General features: G+C 43.6%; 1 protein-coding gene across 5 annotated transcripts in view; it reads right to left on the reverse strand.

The window, feature by feature from the left end:
- Positions 1-15,972, reverse strand: part of LOC113608250 (teneurin-2) — a 531,856-nt gene that overhangs the window by 178,335 nt on the left and 337,549 nt on the right. For all 5 annotated transcript variants that reach the window (XM_027084352.1, XM_027084355.1, XM_027084357.1 and 2 more), the window contains 2 exons: positions 14,040-14,235; positions 5,836-5,937 (listed from right to left, as the gene is read on the reverse strand). In XM_027084352.1, the coding sequence (XP_026940153.1) occupies positions 5,836-5,937; positions 14,040-14,235 (298 nt within the window). The remainder of the gene's footprint in view (positions 1-5,835; positions 5,938-14,039; positions 14,236-15,972) is intronic.

Here is a 15,972-nt window from a genome sequence, read left to right on the forward strand (position 1 = left end):
CAATGAAAGAAAAAGGAATCAGAGTTAAAAAAGCATCTAGCCCACAACAAATAGCATAGAAGTATAGTAATGAGAAAGTCATGCAAGGGGATTAGTAATAACAGAAAAAAACATAAACTAAACAATAACTGAATCATAAGCACGGTTCTAGCTGGACAACAGAGGCACCTGACGGAAAATGGTACGAGTTATGGGGAAAGAAATGCCATCTTTCCTCAAGCTCTGAATCTGAACAGATTGTTTATGGCATTAAGCAATTAATGAAATTCTACGCTAGAAGACACTATTCAGTGTAGCTCCTTTACTAGACTCTCCCCCCATGGAATTTTCTTCACATTCCCCGATACTAATTGACTATTTTCATAGATCCACACTTCGTTGCTTCAAGAACTTCCTTATCGTCTCCTTAATAACATCTATAATAGCATTCAGAGCCCACAATCCGGCATTTTGGACTTAGGCTTCCATTTCCCACTTACTTATCACGTGCATCCGTCAGACCGGAAGCTCGCAGAAGGCAGGCCCTGGCATTCTTGCCCATCATTGTATTTCTGGTGCTTAGTGCAGGCATACGATAAGCGTTTGCTGGACGCACGAATAAGTTTGGTCCCCTTGACTGATTTGGAACAAGGTGTTAGAACCCTCATACATTCTTCTGGGGTGAGGGTCAGTTCCACTTTGACATCTGAGCCCCTCGGAGCCCCCGGTTTGGTGGGGGCTGAGGAATGAATGCCCTGCAAATTCATGCCGACTGCTTCCTCCGTTCACTGTGGGGATGTCGTCAGATGCCTGATGCAGACTGTCAGGTTTATCAGGAGACAAGGAGCTGCTGTCTGCACCGCACATCTGAGGGCACGGGAGGTGCAGCATGAGGTCAGGAGAGTAAATCCGCGTTTCTGTCACTCGGACATACACCCGGCCGCTCGGATGTGATGGGAATGTGGCGAATTCTCCCTCTGGCAGGAGGGCCTGAGTATGCCAGCTGCCTGCAGTAGCAGAAACTGGCAGACCCGAGGCATCCTGGGCACAGCTGGCAGGGCAGGAACAAAGGGGAATGCGAGTTTGTGATGCGGGTGGACCTGGGCTCGGGACCTCCTAAGGGCTTTTATGAAGAAAGAAGGGACATGATTGTGGGCCACGGCCGGGAGATGGCATGCACTGTTCAGGGTAGCAGGGGCCTCGGGACCAGCTCTCTCCTCTCTGCACTTGCTAGCTCGATTACCTCACCCTGGCTGCTCCAGGTCACTCCCTGCTAACACCTGTGAGCTTCCTGGGCTCAAAAGTTGTTTGTGAGTAGCAATGTGTCATAGTCACTGACAGACTGTGCTGGACCAACAGGATACGGCCACCCAAGCATCTCTGCCTTATGCGTGAGGGGTGAGGGGAAGGTACACACATGCTCACACCCGCAACCACACATACCCTCACACACACAACCCCATTTGAATCTTTTTCTTGTTAAAGATCAGAAATGCATCTTTGATAGGATTCACTGAGGAGGGCACAGCATCTTGTGAAAAATGCATAACCTCCATCTAATCAAGAGTAAACATCAGACAAACCCGCATCCAGGGACAAGCTAAAAAATACCTGACCAGTACTCTTCAAGACGGTCAAGGTCATGAAAGACAAGAAAAGAGAGAGGAGCCCTCGCAGATTGGAGGGGACTAAGGAGACATGACAACTAAACACAATGTGGGATCTGGACCAGAAAAAAAAAAAGGACAAAATTGGAAACAAGTCTGTGAATTAGTCAATAGCATCGATCAATGTTAATTTCCTGGTTTCACTAACTGAACTTTGATAATTTAAAATGTTGACATTAGGGGAAGCTGAGTGAACTCTGGGAACTCTATGTGCATTTTTGCAACTTGACTGCAAGACAAAAATGCTTTTAATATAAAAAGCTTAAAATATTGGGGGGGGTGGTTAAAATAGGATTTATCTCACATTGTTGATATGAGAACAGGTAAGATAGTATGTATTATGTACTTACACAATGCCTGGTACATCTTTAATACGTAATAACTATTAGTTGTTATTAAAACTATCCGAAAAGGAGGCTTAACCGACCACAAGTAAACGAGGAGCTAATCATTAGGTTTACCCATCTGAAGCTGGTAGAGTTCAATCTGTGTGCCTATTTTTACTGGGTGCTCGCTATATCACACAGGTGTAGGTAGTGACTTTTGTTATTTTCAGGCGCCCATACTTAGGAGATGAGATGCTCAAGGCTTGAATTTATCTAGGAGCCAGGCTGCTTCACATGTGCCGTATATACAGTAGGACCCAATTTGGGGATTCTTGATGTGAAATGAACGTGTGAGAAGCTGACTGGGATTGATTGCTCAGGGCAGCGCAAAGATTCCTTTCTGGAACGCAAATCAAAACTCCAGTGAGGTATCACCTCACACCAGTCAGAACAGCCATCATTAAAAAGTCTACAGATAACAAATGCTGGAGAGGGTGTGGAGAAAAGGGAACCCTCCTACACTGTTGGTGGGAATGTAAATGGTGCAGCCACTATGGAGAGCAGTATGGAGGTTCCTCAAAAAACTAAAAATAGAGTTGTCATAGGAGCTAGCAATCCCTTTCCTGGGCATATATCTGGACAAAACTGTAATTCAAAAAGATACATGCACTCTATGTTCATAGCACATTATTTACAATAGCTGGGACATGAAAAAAATCTAAATGTCCATCAACAGACGAATGGATAAAGAAGATGTGGTATATATATACACACAATGGAATATGACTCCGCCATAAAAAAGAATGAAATAATGCGATTTGCAGCAACATGGATGGACCTAGAGATTAACATACCAAGCGAAGTAAGTCAGAAAGAGAAAGACAAATACCGTATGATATCACTTATATGAATCTAAAATATGACACAAATGGACATATCTACAAAACAGAAACAGACTCACAGACAGAGATCAGACTCGTGGTTGCCAAGGCAGAGGGGGAGGTGGGGAAGGGATGGATTGGGAGTTTGGGATTAGCAGATGCAAACTAGTATATATAGGATGGATAAACAACAAGGTCCTACTGTATAGCACAGAGAACTATATTCAGTATCCTCTGATAAACCATAATGGCAAAGAATATGAAAAAATATATAAAACTGAATCACTTTGCTGTACACCAGAAACCAACACAACATTGTAAATCAATTATACTTCAATAAAATTTAAAAAAAAGGGAAATATTCCTTTCTCAGTAGATTTAAAGGCGGCACTAACGTTTCCTATTTATTGCAATGGATTCCAATTTTCTCTTTTTTAACTTTTCATTTTGACCTGAGTCCTTTTAAAATAAATTCATCTGTGTAAACCTAATGGGCAGACTCAAAGAAATATGGGAAGGAAATAAAAATTCTGATGGCCCACGAATTTGGCAACAAACATAAAGGTGGTACATGAAAGAGCAAAGTGTGTGAAACAAGGGTTTGGAGTGTTTCCAAACACCATCATTATTAATGAAGTAGCTTAAATTTCAAAAATACTAAGGAAGCAACATCTTTAGGGCAAAGCGGTAGAAGCTTACTCCTGACATAAGCCAACTTTGCCAAGAATAAATGGGGAAACAAGGAGAAAGCAATTTTAATCTCTAAACGCTTCAATTTTGTCCACTGTAGGCATCAACAGCTGAATTAAAATATACAAGTTCAGAGGCCGGTTTCAGGAACAGCTTCTGAGTGTGCAGGAGGAACTACTCTTAACAGCCACTCGATATTTGTTTCGTGAGGATCAATTATATACCACGGCTAATGCACGCTCAGAGCGCGCGCCTGGCCACAGTACAGGTGGTAAATGCAAAACGCACACCGAGAGGCCTTTTAAGCAGCTAAATGCACACTCCATTACAGATCCATAATGCAGAGTGGACGCTCATCTGCAAATGGATCGAGAGTGAAGAGTTCTTAAATGGCCGGGGTACTTAGGGCTGAAAGGCTGATCCCTGGATGTGCAGTCAGAGCACACACGTTTTTGGGGATTAATAATACATTGATGTGTGTCAGTGTTAATACACATTTACAGCTCACAGGCCCTGCAGCTGAGGGTTCAGCCCATTTGCAGCCACAGATAAAAGGACTATTCTGTCCTTCCTCTCATTAAGGCCTTCACTCCTAGGAAATCAGATTACGCGAGGAAAGCCATTCGAATGCTACTGAGGTTTTCCCTCCTTGAAAGCCTTCGTTCTGAAAAGTACATGGCAACCGTGCGGCAGGGTGTCATCCACCTGCCTCATCAGAGCCCTTCAGAACCGGAGCAAAGGGCTGGCTGCGAGGAACACCAGGCTCCAGTGTCTGCTTGGGCATGTGTCCACGTGCCCCGGGGCAGAGCGTGCCAAGGTGCAAGGCAGCCAAGAGAACGGTCCGGTGGCTTCGTGCTCTCTTCTCCTTTTGTGTCTGACAGGTTTTACCAAACCTTTAGGAACGTATCCATAGGTGGTGTCATCTAGGAATGAGTCTCACACACGCGCGACCAAATCCAGAACTTCAGGCACTGAAAAGAGTCCTAGTCACTGATCAGTCAGCATTCAGAAGGATGGGCATCGCAAATCTTTGAAATACTGTGAGTATCTGAAATACGATTTCCCCAAGCCATTGTGATTTAGCTTTTCCAGAGCGGCTTGACTAATGACTGCCTCTGTCTCAGAACGTCAAGGTAGGATGGTCTTTTAATGAGGAGCACATAAAAGGATGAAAATATTATATGAATGTATAAGTAAATACACTATGACCTATGTAAATAGAAGATGGTAAGACTAAACCCTCCGAGGGCTCACAGTGTGCTCTGCTAAGAGCTTGGGGTGTGTTCTTGCATTCCATCCTCACGATGAAGTTAGGAAGGAATTCCCCACTTCCCCAGAGGAGGAAACGGAGATTCAGAAATGTCAGATCACTTGTTCAAGATCACAGAGATCCTGAATGGCTGAGCTTGGGATTGGAACCCAGGAATGCCTGACTCCTGAGCAAGGGCCTGGAACCTCTCCATCACTGTTTTTCAGACTCACTGGCGGGTGGGGAATCAGCGTAGTCAGTGTATTTCATTTATAAAAAGTGAAACGGTACAGAATAGAAAAGAAACATGAAGTGTTGTTTGTGAAAGTCTCATTTTAATTTTACGGTTGTATTTATCTAGAATGTATACTTGTGTGTGTGTGTGTGTGCACATACCATGTCTAAAAAGTGTGAGAAACTCTGCTCTCCGCTGCACTCGCCTGTGATCGCACTGCTTGAAGGTCAGGCTCAAGGTCTCTTGCTAGCTAGGTAGGCAGCCCTAAGTCCTCTGTTCTTGTGAGAGTCATTTTCTTTCTTATAATACTTTCCCCCCAAGAATCCCAGGGCCCCCATCATCCTGTGCAAAGCAGTGTAGATAAATTAATAATACAATTTAAAACCAATTCAGCCAAGATAAATAGCACTCCCCAGATTAAGGGCATAGCTGGCCAGAATGAATGAAATTTACTAACCCTGAGATGCTTAGTCTTCCATTTCATGGACGTTAATGATTATAAGAAAGGAGCGATGGTAATTCACTTCTGCTTTTACAGGAAATCTAACCATCTCATTTTTAGCAAGTCTTCCTTCTCAGCACACCTCAATGGCAAGGATACCTGCCCTGCTCTCACAGGTATACTGGCCAGTTGTCATACATCGAAGTCTACTCTTTGCCAAAGCATTAGGACGTGTAGCATGCACGGGTTTACAAGATATCCCAGTGGAATTTGCTGGGGAGGCTACTTTGGTGCCCCTTCTCCCACCCCTTCTTGAGAAGCCTATTTTCTATTTTCCAGTCATAGCAGGGAAGTGGTGGTAAATACCTTTAGCACAGTCTACTCCTAGAAATCCTGGAAAGCAGTGACACAGCCCGGACACACATTCGCCATTCCCATGGCAGTTACGTGGACAGTCCTGCACTGAATCTGAAAAAGAGAGAAATTGAACAATTACTTTTTTCTCTGCCTGCTGGTGAAGCCATTTAATAGTCAGCCATCCACTGTTTTTCAGGAGCAGTGGTAGTAACCTCAGGTGCCTACAGAGGACCGGTAGGGAGAAGTGAGTGAAGGAGGAGAACAGGGATGGGTGGGGACTAGGGCAACTTGAACAATGCATGGATGTAACCACTGCTCTCCGTGTGATTAGCCCCGGCAGGAATATGGGGCTAATACTGCTGCAATTTTTGCTTTTTCAAAAGAAACTACTTATCTGGATTTAAAAACTACAATTTTCCAAGACTGAATGCTGGCAAGTTTTTAAACACTGTAAGCCCCACCCTGCCCCAACATCATCCTGTCAATCTGAGATTTGGTCTGAGATGTGGGATATCAGCTTTTAGCCTTAGGGATAGAGAGTGATTCTCCAAATGACAGTGGTGGCTCCTGATCTCAGATTTACAGAGTAAAAAAATCCCCTGCGTTAAAGAAAGAGAAGTCTAAATACGTAAGACTGATCAATTTTGGCATGATTTGGGGATTCTTTAAGTAGTAGGTTTGGGGTGGTACAAAAGGTCTTTTATGCCTAGCTTTTTGCAGATCTTATTTTTCATGAAAATCGATTAGTTCACCCTTGCTCTAACCTGTATAGCCATCTTATTTCGTGATTTACCTTGCTATGTGTACCCTCAAGTAATGCCTTCAAAGGGATAATTTTGGAACTTTTTCATGTTGATTTGGGTCTGCACAGAAGGAGTCATACTCTTTTAAAATTATGATTATTATTAACCTAATTTTGCCTTACATTCAAATAAACACATTTAGACTTTCAGGTTCTAAATTACTAAGATGATCAAAAGCCACTATGCCCCAAAGATGACATGACACAGTCCTTGGGGAGCTGGGGACATTGGCTTGGTGATATGCATGAAAGACTAGGAAGTCTAATTGTCCCTAATGGAGTCACCTGTGAATGGTAAGGGAGGTTTTCCTTTAAACCGAATTTCCCATTTATTCCCACTCTGGACTGAAAAACCAAACCACTCCGTAGTGCTTTCTTTCTATAGTGCTTCACTTCTCAGCTCTCTTCTGCCGGAATCCGGGTGTGGTTGGTTTCCGGCACTAGGAGAACTCAATCAGTGTATCTGCTTTTTCAAAATCAGTATCGAGCCAATTTATTTTCTTCTTCTCCTTTTTTTTTTTTTTTTTTCTCTGGCTGCATTGCGTGGCTTGAGGATCTTAGTTCCCTGACCAGGGACTGAACCCGAGCCCTCAGCAGTGAAAGCACAGAGTCCTAACCACTGGACCGCCAGGGAATTCCCAAGCCAATGTCTTTAGTGTCTAACAATTATCACTGCAGGCTCAACTCCCTGAGGTTGGCAGAATAAAGGTGGGCTGAGAAGCATCTAAGTAGCTATCGATTTGTTTCATCTATTCATCCTCCGTTCCTTCTTTCATTCAAAAAGCATTAGGTTGAATCATATGAAGCAGCTGCTTTTGCAGGTCAAAAAGCAATTTCACATGATGTTAGGAGACAATTTGCCATGGGTGTCTTGTGTTCCTGAATGTCTTATGAGCAGAGGCACTGACTCCTTAGCTCTGGACTATCTTTTTTTAAAGGCTGTCTGTATAGTGAACAGCCTTGGGAGATAGAGACAGTGTCTGTCTCCAGAGCAAAGGGCAAGTTTAGTTACTGTCCAGTATAAATAAAGATAATGTCTCCCTCTGGAGAAAAGAATGAGCAGGCTCACCGCCCATTTGGAGACTCAAGGACAGTAAATTCAGAGTTTCTCTCCTGTCATGTAACCCACTGCCTGTGTAGGTAACACCTGGCTCTGTTTGTGTTGCCCTGTGGGGACTGGGGCTTGGAACTGGCAAATATGTTGATACTGTGGATATTACATTGCTCTGAGAAATAAAGTCTTTTGTCTCTGACCCAGGAGCACCTCCTCTTCTGATAACATCTATGAGACTGTGGCCGGCTACTGTGTGAGCTGACAATTACGGTGAGATCTCAGACCTGTCACAGTCCTTGACATAGGGTTTACTTTTTTTTTTTTTTTTTTTTTTGCGGTACGCGGGCCTCTCACTGTTGTGGCCTCTCCCGTTGTGGAGCACAGGCTCGGGACGCACAGGCTCAGTGGCCATGGCTCATGGGCCCAGCCGCTCCGCGGCACGTGGGGTCTTCCCAGACCGGGGCACGAACCCGTGTCCCCTGCATCGGCAGGAGGACTCTCAACCACTGCGCCACCAGGCAAGCCCGGGTTTACTTTATTAACTGAGCAACTGTTATATGCAAGGCACCCTACAAGACATTGGTGAATACAATGGTGACTAAGACAGACACAGTCCCTACCCTCACAGAACTTCCACTGTCATAGAGAATACAGGCCAAAAAAAAATTTATCAAATCAAATAAAAATTGTGATATGTGCTTTGAAGAGAATAGGACACTGTGATGGGGAGTAAGAGGTGGAAGCTACTGAGAAAGGACAGTCAGGGAGGGCGTCTCTATTCTATGCAGGTGACATATAAGGGTGAGCTGGAACAGCCAGGTGAAGAGTATTCCAGGCAGGGGAATGCCCTGGCGGTCCAGTGGTTAGGACCCTGTGCTTCCACTGCAGTGGGCCGAGGTTTGATCCCTGGTCGGGGAACTAAGATCTGCAAGCCTCGCAGCATGGCCACAAAAAAAAAATAAAAAAAATAAAAAAGCAAGCAAGAAAGAGTATCCCAGGCAGAAGGAAGAGCTGATGCAAAGGCCCTGAGGTGGAAAACGGCAGAACTGAATCCCACGTGGCTGGAGCGTAGCTAAAAAGGAAGAGAGTGACCTAAGATGAGTTGGGAGAAACCCAGGTCATCTAGGGCCCTGGAGACCATGTGGATGAGTTACATTTTATTCTGGGACCAATGGGAGCAAGCGAAAAATTTTCAACAGAAACATGACATTATCCAGCTTGCATGTTCAGAAGTCACTCGGACAGCAAAGTAGAGTTAGGTTCTCACTGAGCATCTGGGTCTGGGCATGCTTTGGTGGAAATCTCCCTGTTCTCCAACCTAACATCCTCAGAGACAGAGCATCGAAGAGAGGAAGCTCTTTGCTACCACAGTCCCAGGGAAAAGGACTACGGTCTTTGCATAGGCTCTGTGCTGGGCTGGAAAGCCTCCTTGCCCTTTAGCTGAGGTATTTATCCTTAAGTCTCAGTTTAGAAAACATTTAGCTTCTAGGCATCTTCCTTCCCTACTGCCCTCAACCTGGGTTTTGTACCCTTTCCTCTATCTTCCCCTAATTCCTATAATTGTCTTTTTACCTATCTGTCTTCTCTCATCAAGCTCCATGAGGAAGAGACCAGAGCTGAACTGATCACCCAGGTATTCTCAATGCTTGGCACACAGTAGGTCCTTGGTAAGTAATAGTTGAAGTGTGTGTGTATGTATGTGTGTACGCGCACGCATCTCAGAGGGTGGGAGAATCCAAAATGAGCAAAAACTGCAGTGAAGAGTATTTTTCATTCAATTTCCCCAGGTCTTTTTTAAAAATTAATTTGTATTGGAGTATAGTTGCTTTACAATGTTGTGTTAGTTTCTGTTGTACAGCAAAGTGAAGCAGCTATACATATACATATATCCCCTCTTTTTTGGATTTCCTTCCCATTTAGGTCACCACAGAGCAATGAGTAGGGTTCCCTGTGCTATATAGTAGGTTCTCATTAGTTATCTATCTTATGTATAGTAGTGTATATATGTCAATCCCAGTCTCCCAATTCACCCCACCTCCCCGCCACCTTGGTATCCAATTCACCCCACCTCCCTGCCACCTTGGTATCCATACGTTTGTTCTCTACGTCTTTGTCTCTATTTCTGCTTTGCAAATAAGCTCAACTGCATCATTTTTCTAGATTTCAAATATAAGTGATATTATACGATGTTTGTTTTTCTCTTTCTGACTCTCTTCACTCTATATGACAGATCCATCCACGTCTCTGCAAATGGCACAATTTCGTTCCTTTTTATCGCTGAGTAACATTCCATTGTATATATGTACCACATCTTTATCCATTCATCTGTCGATGGACACTTAGGTTGCTTCCGTGTCCTGGCTACTGTAATCAGTGCTGCAATGAACATTGGGGTGCATGTGTCTTTTTGAATTATGGTTTCCTCAGGGTATATGCCCAGTAGTGGGATTGCTGGGCCATATGGTAGTTCTGTTTTTAGTTTTTTAAGGAACCTCCATACTGTTCTCCCTAGTGGCTGTATCAATTTACATTCTCACCATGCCACCCCCCGCCCAGGTCTTGTCTTTGAAGCATTTCTACAGTTTTTGAGGAAAGGAACAATTATGTAGTACTGCTGAAATATAGAAGGAGCTCACCTCTCTCAGTCCCCCTTTTCTAACACCCAATTAAATATTACTCTTGAAATCTTATCAGCTTTCCTTTTTGTCAACCTGGTTGGACTTTTGTTGAGGAAACAAGGCAGGTGATGAGAGTTAGCCCAGGAAATGGGATTTTTATACAAGTGGAGGCTGGCCTCCCCGAAATCTGCACCGTGCTTCAAGAATGCCACTCTGTGGTACCCTGAGATGAAACTCATTTCTGAAAGCAGGCTGCTTCTCTCCAAAACACAAAAGACATCCCTGAGTCAAAGGTATATTTAGTGTGATGGCTGGTCAACACCCATCTAACATCCTTCCTTCTGTTTCATATCACAGGGGCTTTCGGCGCTCCTGGCTGCTCTGATGGAGTGTGTTCCGATAATAGATATGTGTGGGAGAATCTCTGAACCAAATAAAACACTGCACTTTTCCCTACATTTCAGGCCAATTACTATCATTGCTCTATCAAGATGTCTGCCCAACTATTAGGCCGATAACCTTTGACTTTCTCTCTGAGCTACAGTCCAGACGAGAGAAATCCTCTGGGGAGAATTGCTATTCCCAGCTCCGACAGGCGAATGAGGGTAATGGCCTGGGGGAAGGGCATCTCACTACCACTGTCTGTGTCCATGTGGATAAAGGCAACAGAGGGCAGAAGCCATTGTTAGATAACATGGCCCCCAGACAACTTGCTGTGTGGACGGGGAAAGGGATTTATCTGGCTCGAATCCAAAGCAATCCAGTGGTTAAGAGCACAGGCTCTGGGAGAGTTTGAATCCTGACTCCACCCCTTACTAGTTGTGTGTGACCTTGGGCAACTTGTTTAACTTCTCTGAGTCTGGGCTTCCTCAACTGGAAAACAGAATATTGGTAGTAATGACCTCGTATAACTACTCTATGGGTTAACTGATCTAGACCCCAGAAGGGCCAAGTCCAGGAGCTAGTACATGGTCAACTCTCTATAGATGTGCCGTTGTTACTGTTTTTGTTATTAACCATTCCACTGAGTCTTTATAGACTCCAGCTAAGCCAGCTGCTGTGTGTGGGGTTTGCTGTCATGTGTATCAAGTCTTTGCATTTAAACACAAGGCGAGTGCATGGACCTGGAGATTGTCATACTGAGTGAGGTCAGTCAGACAGAGAAAGACAAATATCACATGCTCTCACTTACATGTGGAATCTCAAAAAATGGTGCAAATAAACCTATTTACAAAACAGAAATGGAGTCACAGATGTAGAAAACAAGCTTATGATTACCAAGGGGGAAAGGGGTGGGGATAAATTGGAGGATTGGGATTGACGTGTACACACTACTACATATAAAATAGATAACTAATAAGGACCAACTCTATAGCACCAGGGAACTCTACTCTACTCTGTAATGACCTATATGGGAAAAGAATCTAAAAAAGAGTAGATATATGTATATGTGTAACTGTCGCATTTTACTGTACACCTGAAACTAACACAACATTGTAAATCTACTATACTCCAATAAAAATTAGAAAAAAAAGATTTACAAAAAGTTTTTTTAAAAAAACACACAAGGTGACCAAAAGGATATCATTTCCCATCATGTTCTTAAGCAAAAGATTGTTCTTTATCTTACCATCCCAAACTAGCTCTAAATGTGTTGCCAGTTTCTTTCTTTTGTGATCTGGTTTTTATCCTTTTACATTATTTTTTTTTCCCCTCATTGGTACATAACATGCTCCTGGGAACTTTCCCTAATGGTGGAAGACTTCTCCAGTGACTTTCCTGATACAAAGTTTATGCCATTAGTGTAGAGCAGGGCTTGGCAAACTTTTTCTGTCAAGTGACAGAGAGTAAATATTTAGGCTTTATGGGCCAAACTGTCTCCACTGCAACCACTCAACTCTGTTGTTATAGCTGCCACAGACAATTTGTCAACAGATGAATGTGGCTGTGGTCCAATAAAACTTTATTTATAAAAATAGGCAGTGGGCCAGACTTGGCCCATGGGCTCTGGCATGCCAAGCACTGCTTTAAAAGGAGCATTTGGCTAACCCTGTTAGGGTCAATCTTTCCTTAACAGAGGGACTAAGCGTTAACTTCAATGCTATGGTAAATACCAAATCCCACCTGATTTTGTACCATTCTGAAGTTGTGGCTGCCACCTGAATTTCAGGTTCTCTTTCAAGAATCAGGAAATCCTTCAGAGCAATCCATGAAACTAACAGAGAAGTTCTTAACATGCAGTCAATAGAAAAACAGCTGTACAAGATGCGCTCTTAAAAAGTCATCAGCTTGGGACTTCCCTGGTGGTCCAGTGGCTAAGGCTCCGCGCTCCCAATGCAGGGGGCCTGGGTTCGATCCCTGGTCAGGGAACTAGATCCCACGTGCCGCAACTGAAAGATCCTGCGTGCAGCAACTAAAAGATCCCACATGCCGCAACTAAAGATCCTGCGTGCTGCAACGAAGATCCTGAAAATAAGACCCAGTGCAGCCAAATAAATAAATAAATATTAAAAAAAAAATCATCAGCTTTCAAGAGTGACTACCAGCTCCATTCCAGACAGGTTCAGTACGTGAAGTCACATCATCCCTCCCTTCGGAGATATCGTCATTACCTTCCCACAAACGATGAATCTGAGGCTCAGGGAGTTTAGTGACTCTCCCAGGTAGGATGTGGGAAAGAAAAGGTAGGATTTAATCCTGTATCAACCATCTTATCTAGGTTTCTCTAGTGAAACTTGAGGTCCACAACTAAACGCTGCTGGGACAACATGGCGTTGCAGAAAGGCAATGAATGAGGCCCAGGAGTCCATGCCATTTCCACCATTTCCATATCCTGGGACCTTGAGGGACTCAGTTTCCTGAACCTCAGTTAATTCCTCTGTGAAATGGGTCTAAAAATCTGCCCTGATTCAGAGAGGATCAGTTATTATCATTAGTAAGAAGATTAAAACCTAATGACAAAATAAATGTTATGAAAATTATTTATAGGTGATATATTGTTAAAATTCTTAGGGCTTCCTTTAGAAAACCTCATGAAATATTCTCAAAATAGTGGCACTCCTACAGGTTTGTATGCACATATAAGGGGAAATTTTGGATAAAATCTTAGCTTTTCCTCAATGGCTACTAAAAAGGACTGCTATAAAACATGCCCCAAATGACAAGTGCTTAATTAAAGCTTTTTGAGATTTACCAATTTGGGAACAAAGATACGATTTCTTTCTTATGGTTATATCCTTTTCCTGATTTATTTTTCAGGTTTTTAAAAAAAAATTTAGTTTGCGCTTTCCTTGATTCTTGAGAAAAATTGTGACCCGACACAAACGGTCAGTATTTACTGGCTGCTTAGGGATTTACACCTGTAACATTTCATTTACTCCTTACAGTAGCACTATAAGGAGGGACTAGTTAGTTCTGTTTTACCATGAGGAACTGAGGCTGACTAACGTCCAATGATTTGCCTAGGTTGTGTGGCCAGGGCTTGAGCCAGGTGGTTGGAGCCAAGCTCTTCACTGCAACTCAAGCCCCGGTACTCACAGTGGCTTTTTCATGATTTAAGTAGCATTCATATTTTAATCAAGGCTAGTTTTAGGTGGATGACACTATGAATCCTAAATTAAGGATGCTGGTTTGGTCCCCTACATAGTAGGACCACCTTGGAAGATGCGCCTTCAACAGAGAAGCCAGACACTTCCATCCTTTCCTTCCTGACATATCACCTCAGAGATCCCGTACCTACCTAAGACTACAGTGTTGAAGGAAACCATCTCTTTGTCTTTGCCATCATTGTAGAAGGCCAGGTGCCACAGGCCCACGTCCAGGTACTGGACAAACACGGCTTCGTTTTGAACCAGGGTCTGTATGCTCCGGCGTTCCCTGGGTGACTCGACCACGCTCCATTTCTCCTTCCCGTCCAGACGCTCCATGAAGTCATACTGGGAAAAGAAGAGAGCATGTGACACAGGGTGCAGACCTGGTCCCATAACAAGCACCTTCCCCTCCAGCCCCATTAGTTAACTGAGAGATACTCCTGAGTACATTTTACTATAAGCTCATTTGATTGTAAGTAAAACGAGAGTCATGAAAGTTGTAATAATAACAGTCACCATTTATTATAATTATTGCTAATAGTTTTATGACTATAAGGCCATAATCTCTTTTCAGCTTTTGTGGGTTTTTTTTCTGTGTGTGTGTGTGTGTGTGTGTGTGTGTGTGTGTGAGAGAGAGAGAGAGAGAGAGAGAGAGAGAGAGAGAGAGAGGGATGGGTTTTTGTTCCAGTCCCTACTGGGGTGTTATAGGGTACATAGCATATGCCAAGTATAACTTTTTAATAATTCCCCCAATTCTGAATTCCAAATTGCATCTGGCACTCAAGAGTTTCAGGTAAAGAATTATGAACCTATGTTACCAGATACCCTTGACTGATCGTTCACGAAAGGAAGGTGGTAGATCAGAGTAGTTAAGAAAGAGGGCTGAGGGGCCAGACTACCTGGGAGAGAACCTGGAACTTATTAGCTTCACCTGTCCCTCCCTCAATTTTCCCATCTGCAAAACTGAAAATAACGGTACTTATGTTATAGCTTGTTGTGAGAAATAAGATCATATTGATAACAGTGCCTGGCACAAAGCAAACACAAAATACACGCGAGCTGTCATCACCACCACCATCGTCGTCATCATTTCATTCAACTCTTGCAAAACCCCTGTAAGATTGGCACTATTGGTATCTTATTTTACAGATAAGAAAACTGAGGCTCAGAGAAGTCCAGCAACACATCAAACGTCACCCAGTGACCAAGTGAGCAAGCAAAAATGTGGACCTAGATCTGTTTAGGTGCAGTGCCCTCACAGTGCCTGGCCTCCCATCGACCAGCAATTAACTATGAAACTCTGTTTCAATGGAAACCAGGCTCAGAACTGGAAGCAATCAGTGGAAGACAGAGTGGTGGGTGAAGGCAACCAGGAATGGGGTGAGGGGAATGGGAGAGCAAGTGTGATCCAAAGGGGCCTGTCCTAGGGAATGGTGAAATCCTGCGGCAGGCAAGTGGGAGCCACAGAAGATCCTTGAGCAGTGACTGACGACGTGATGGGAGGAATGTTCTGAGGAATTCATTTGCAGGCAGGCTATGAGGTGTTCTAGAAGAGGGAATGAAAAGAAGCAGAAAGACCAGTTAGCAAGCAACTGCAGAAACCCAAGTGTGAGGTGACAGGCGTCTTGATTAGGACAGTGAATGAGGAAAGGGGACAACTTTGCAGGAACATTTCTAGGGAAGAGAGGACAGGGCTTGACCATGGGCTGGACAGAGAGGATGAAGGGAAAGGCAAAGAGGACACCCATGTTTCTTACTTGTTGATGAGAAAATCAATAAGACCCCAGCAGAAATGCAATCATCTTGCGAACTCTTGGGAAATCATTCCACAGGAAAGTCATTTGCACCTTGACTTCCAGAGAACATTCAAAGTGTAGGTCTTTAGCAGATAAAAACCACCACTGTGGGATTAAGCTCTCTCTCACCACTTTCCCTGCCATAAAAAGGGTTATGTGGGTTACTGACATCCACTGTAACCCCTTTCAGGAACTTCAAAGAATGAAACTCCAGGAAATCTACTAATGGGACTTCCTTGTCAGCAGAATCGCCAGCTTTTCCCAACTGAAATGTGATAATTGAAAC

Source organism: Aethalodelphis obliquidens, unplaced genomic scaffold, assembly GCF_003676395.1.
Source record: "Aethalodelphis obliquidens isolate GAN/ISIS:26980383/991018 unplaced genomic scaffold, ASM367639v1 scaffold52, whole genome shotgun sequence".
NCBI lineage: Eukaryota > Metazoa > Chordata > Mammalia > Artiodactyla > Delphinidae > Aethalodelphis > Aethalodelphis obliquidens.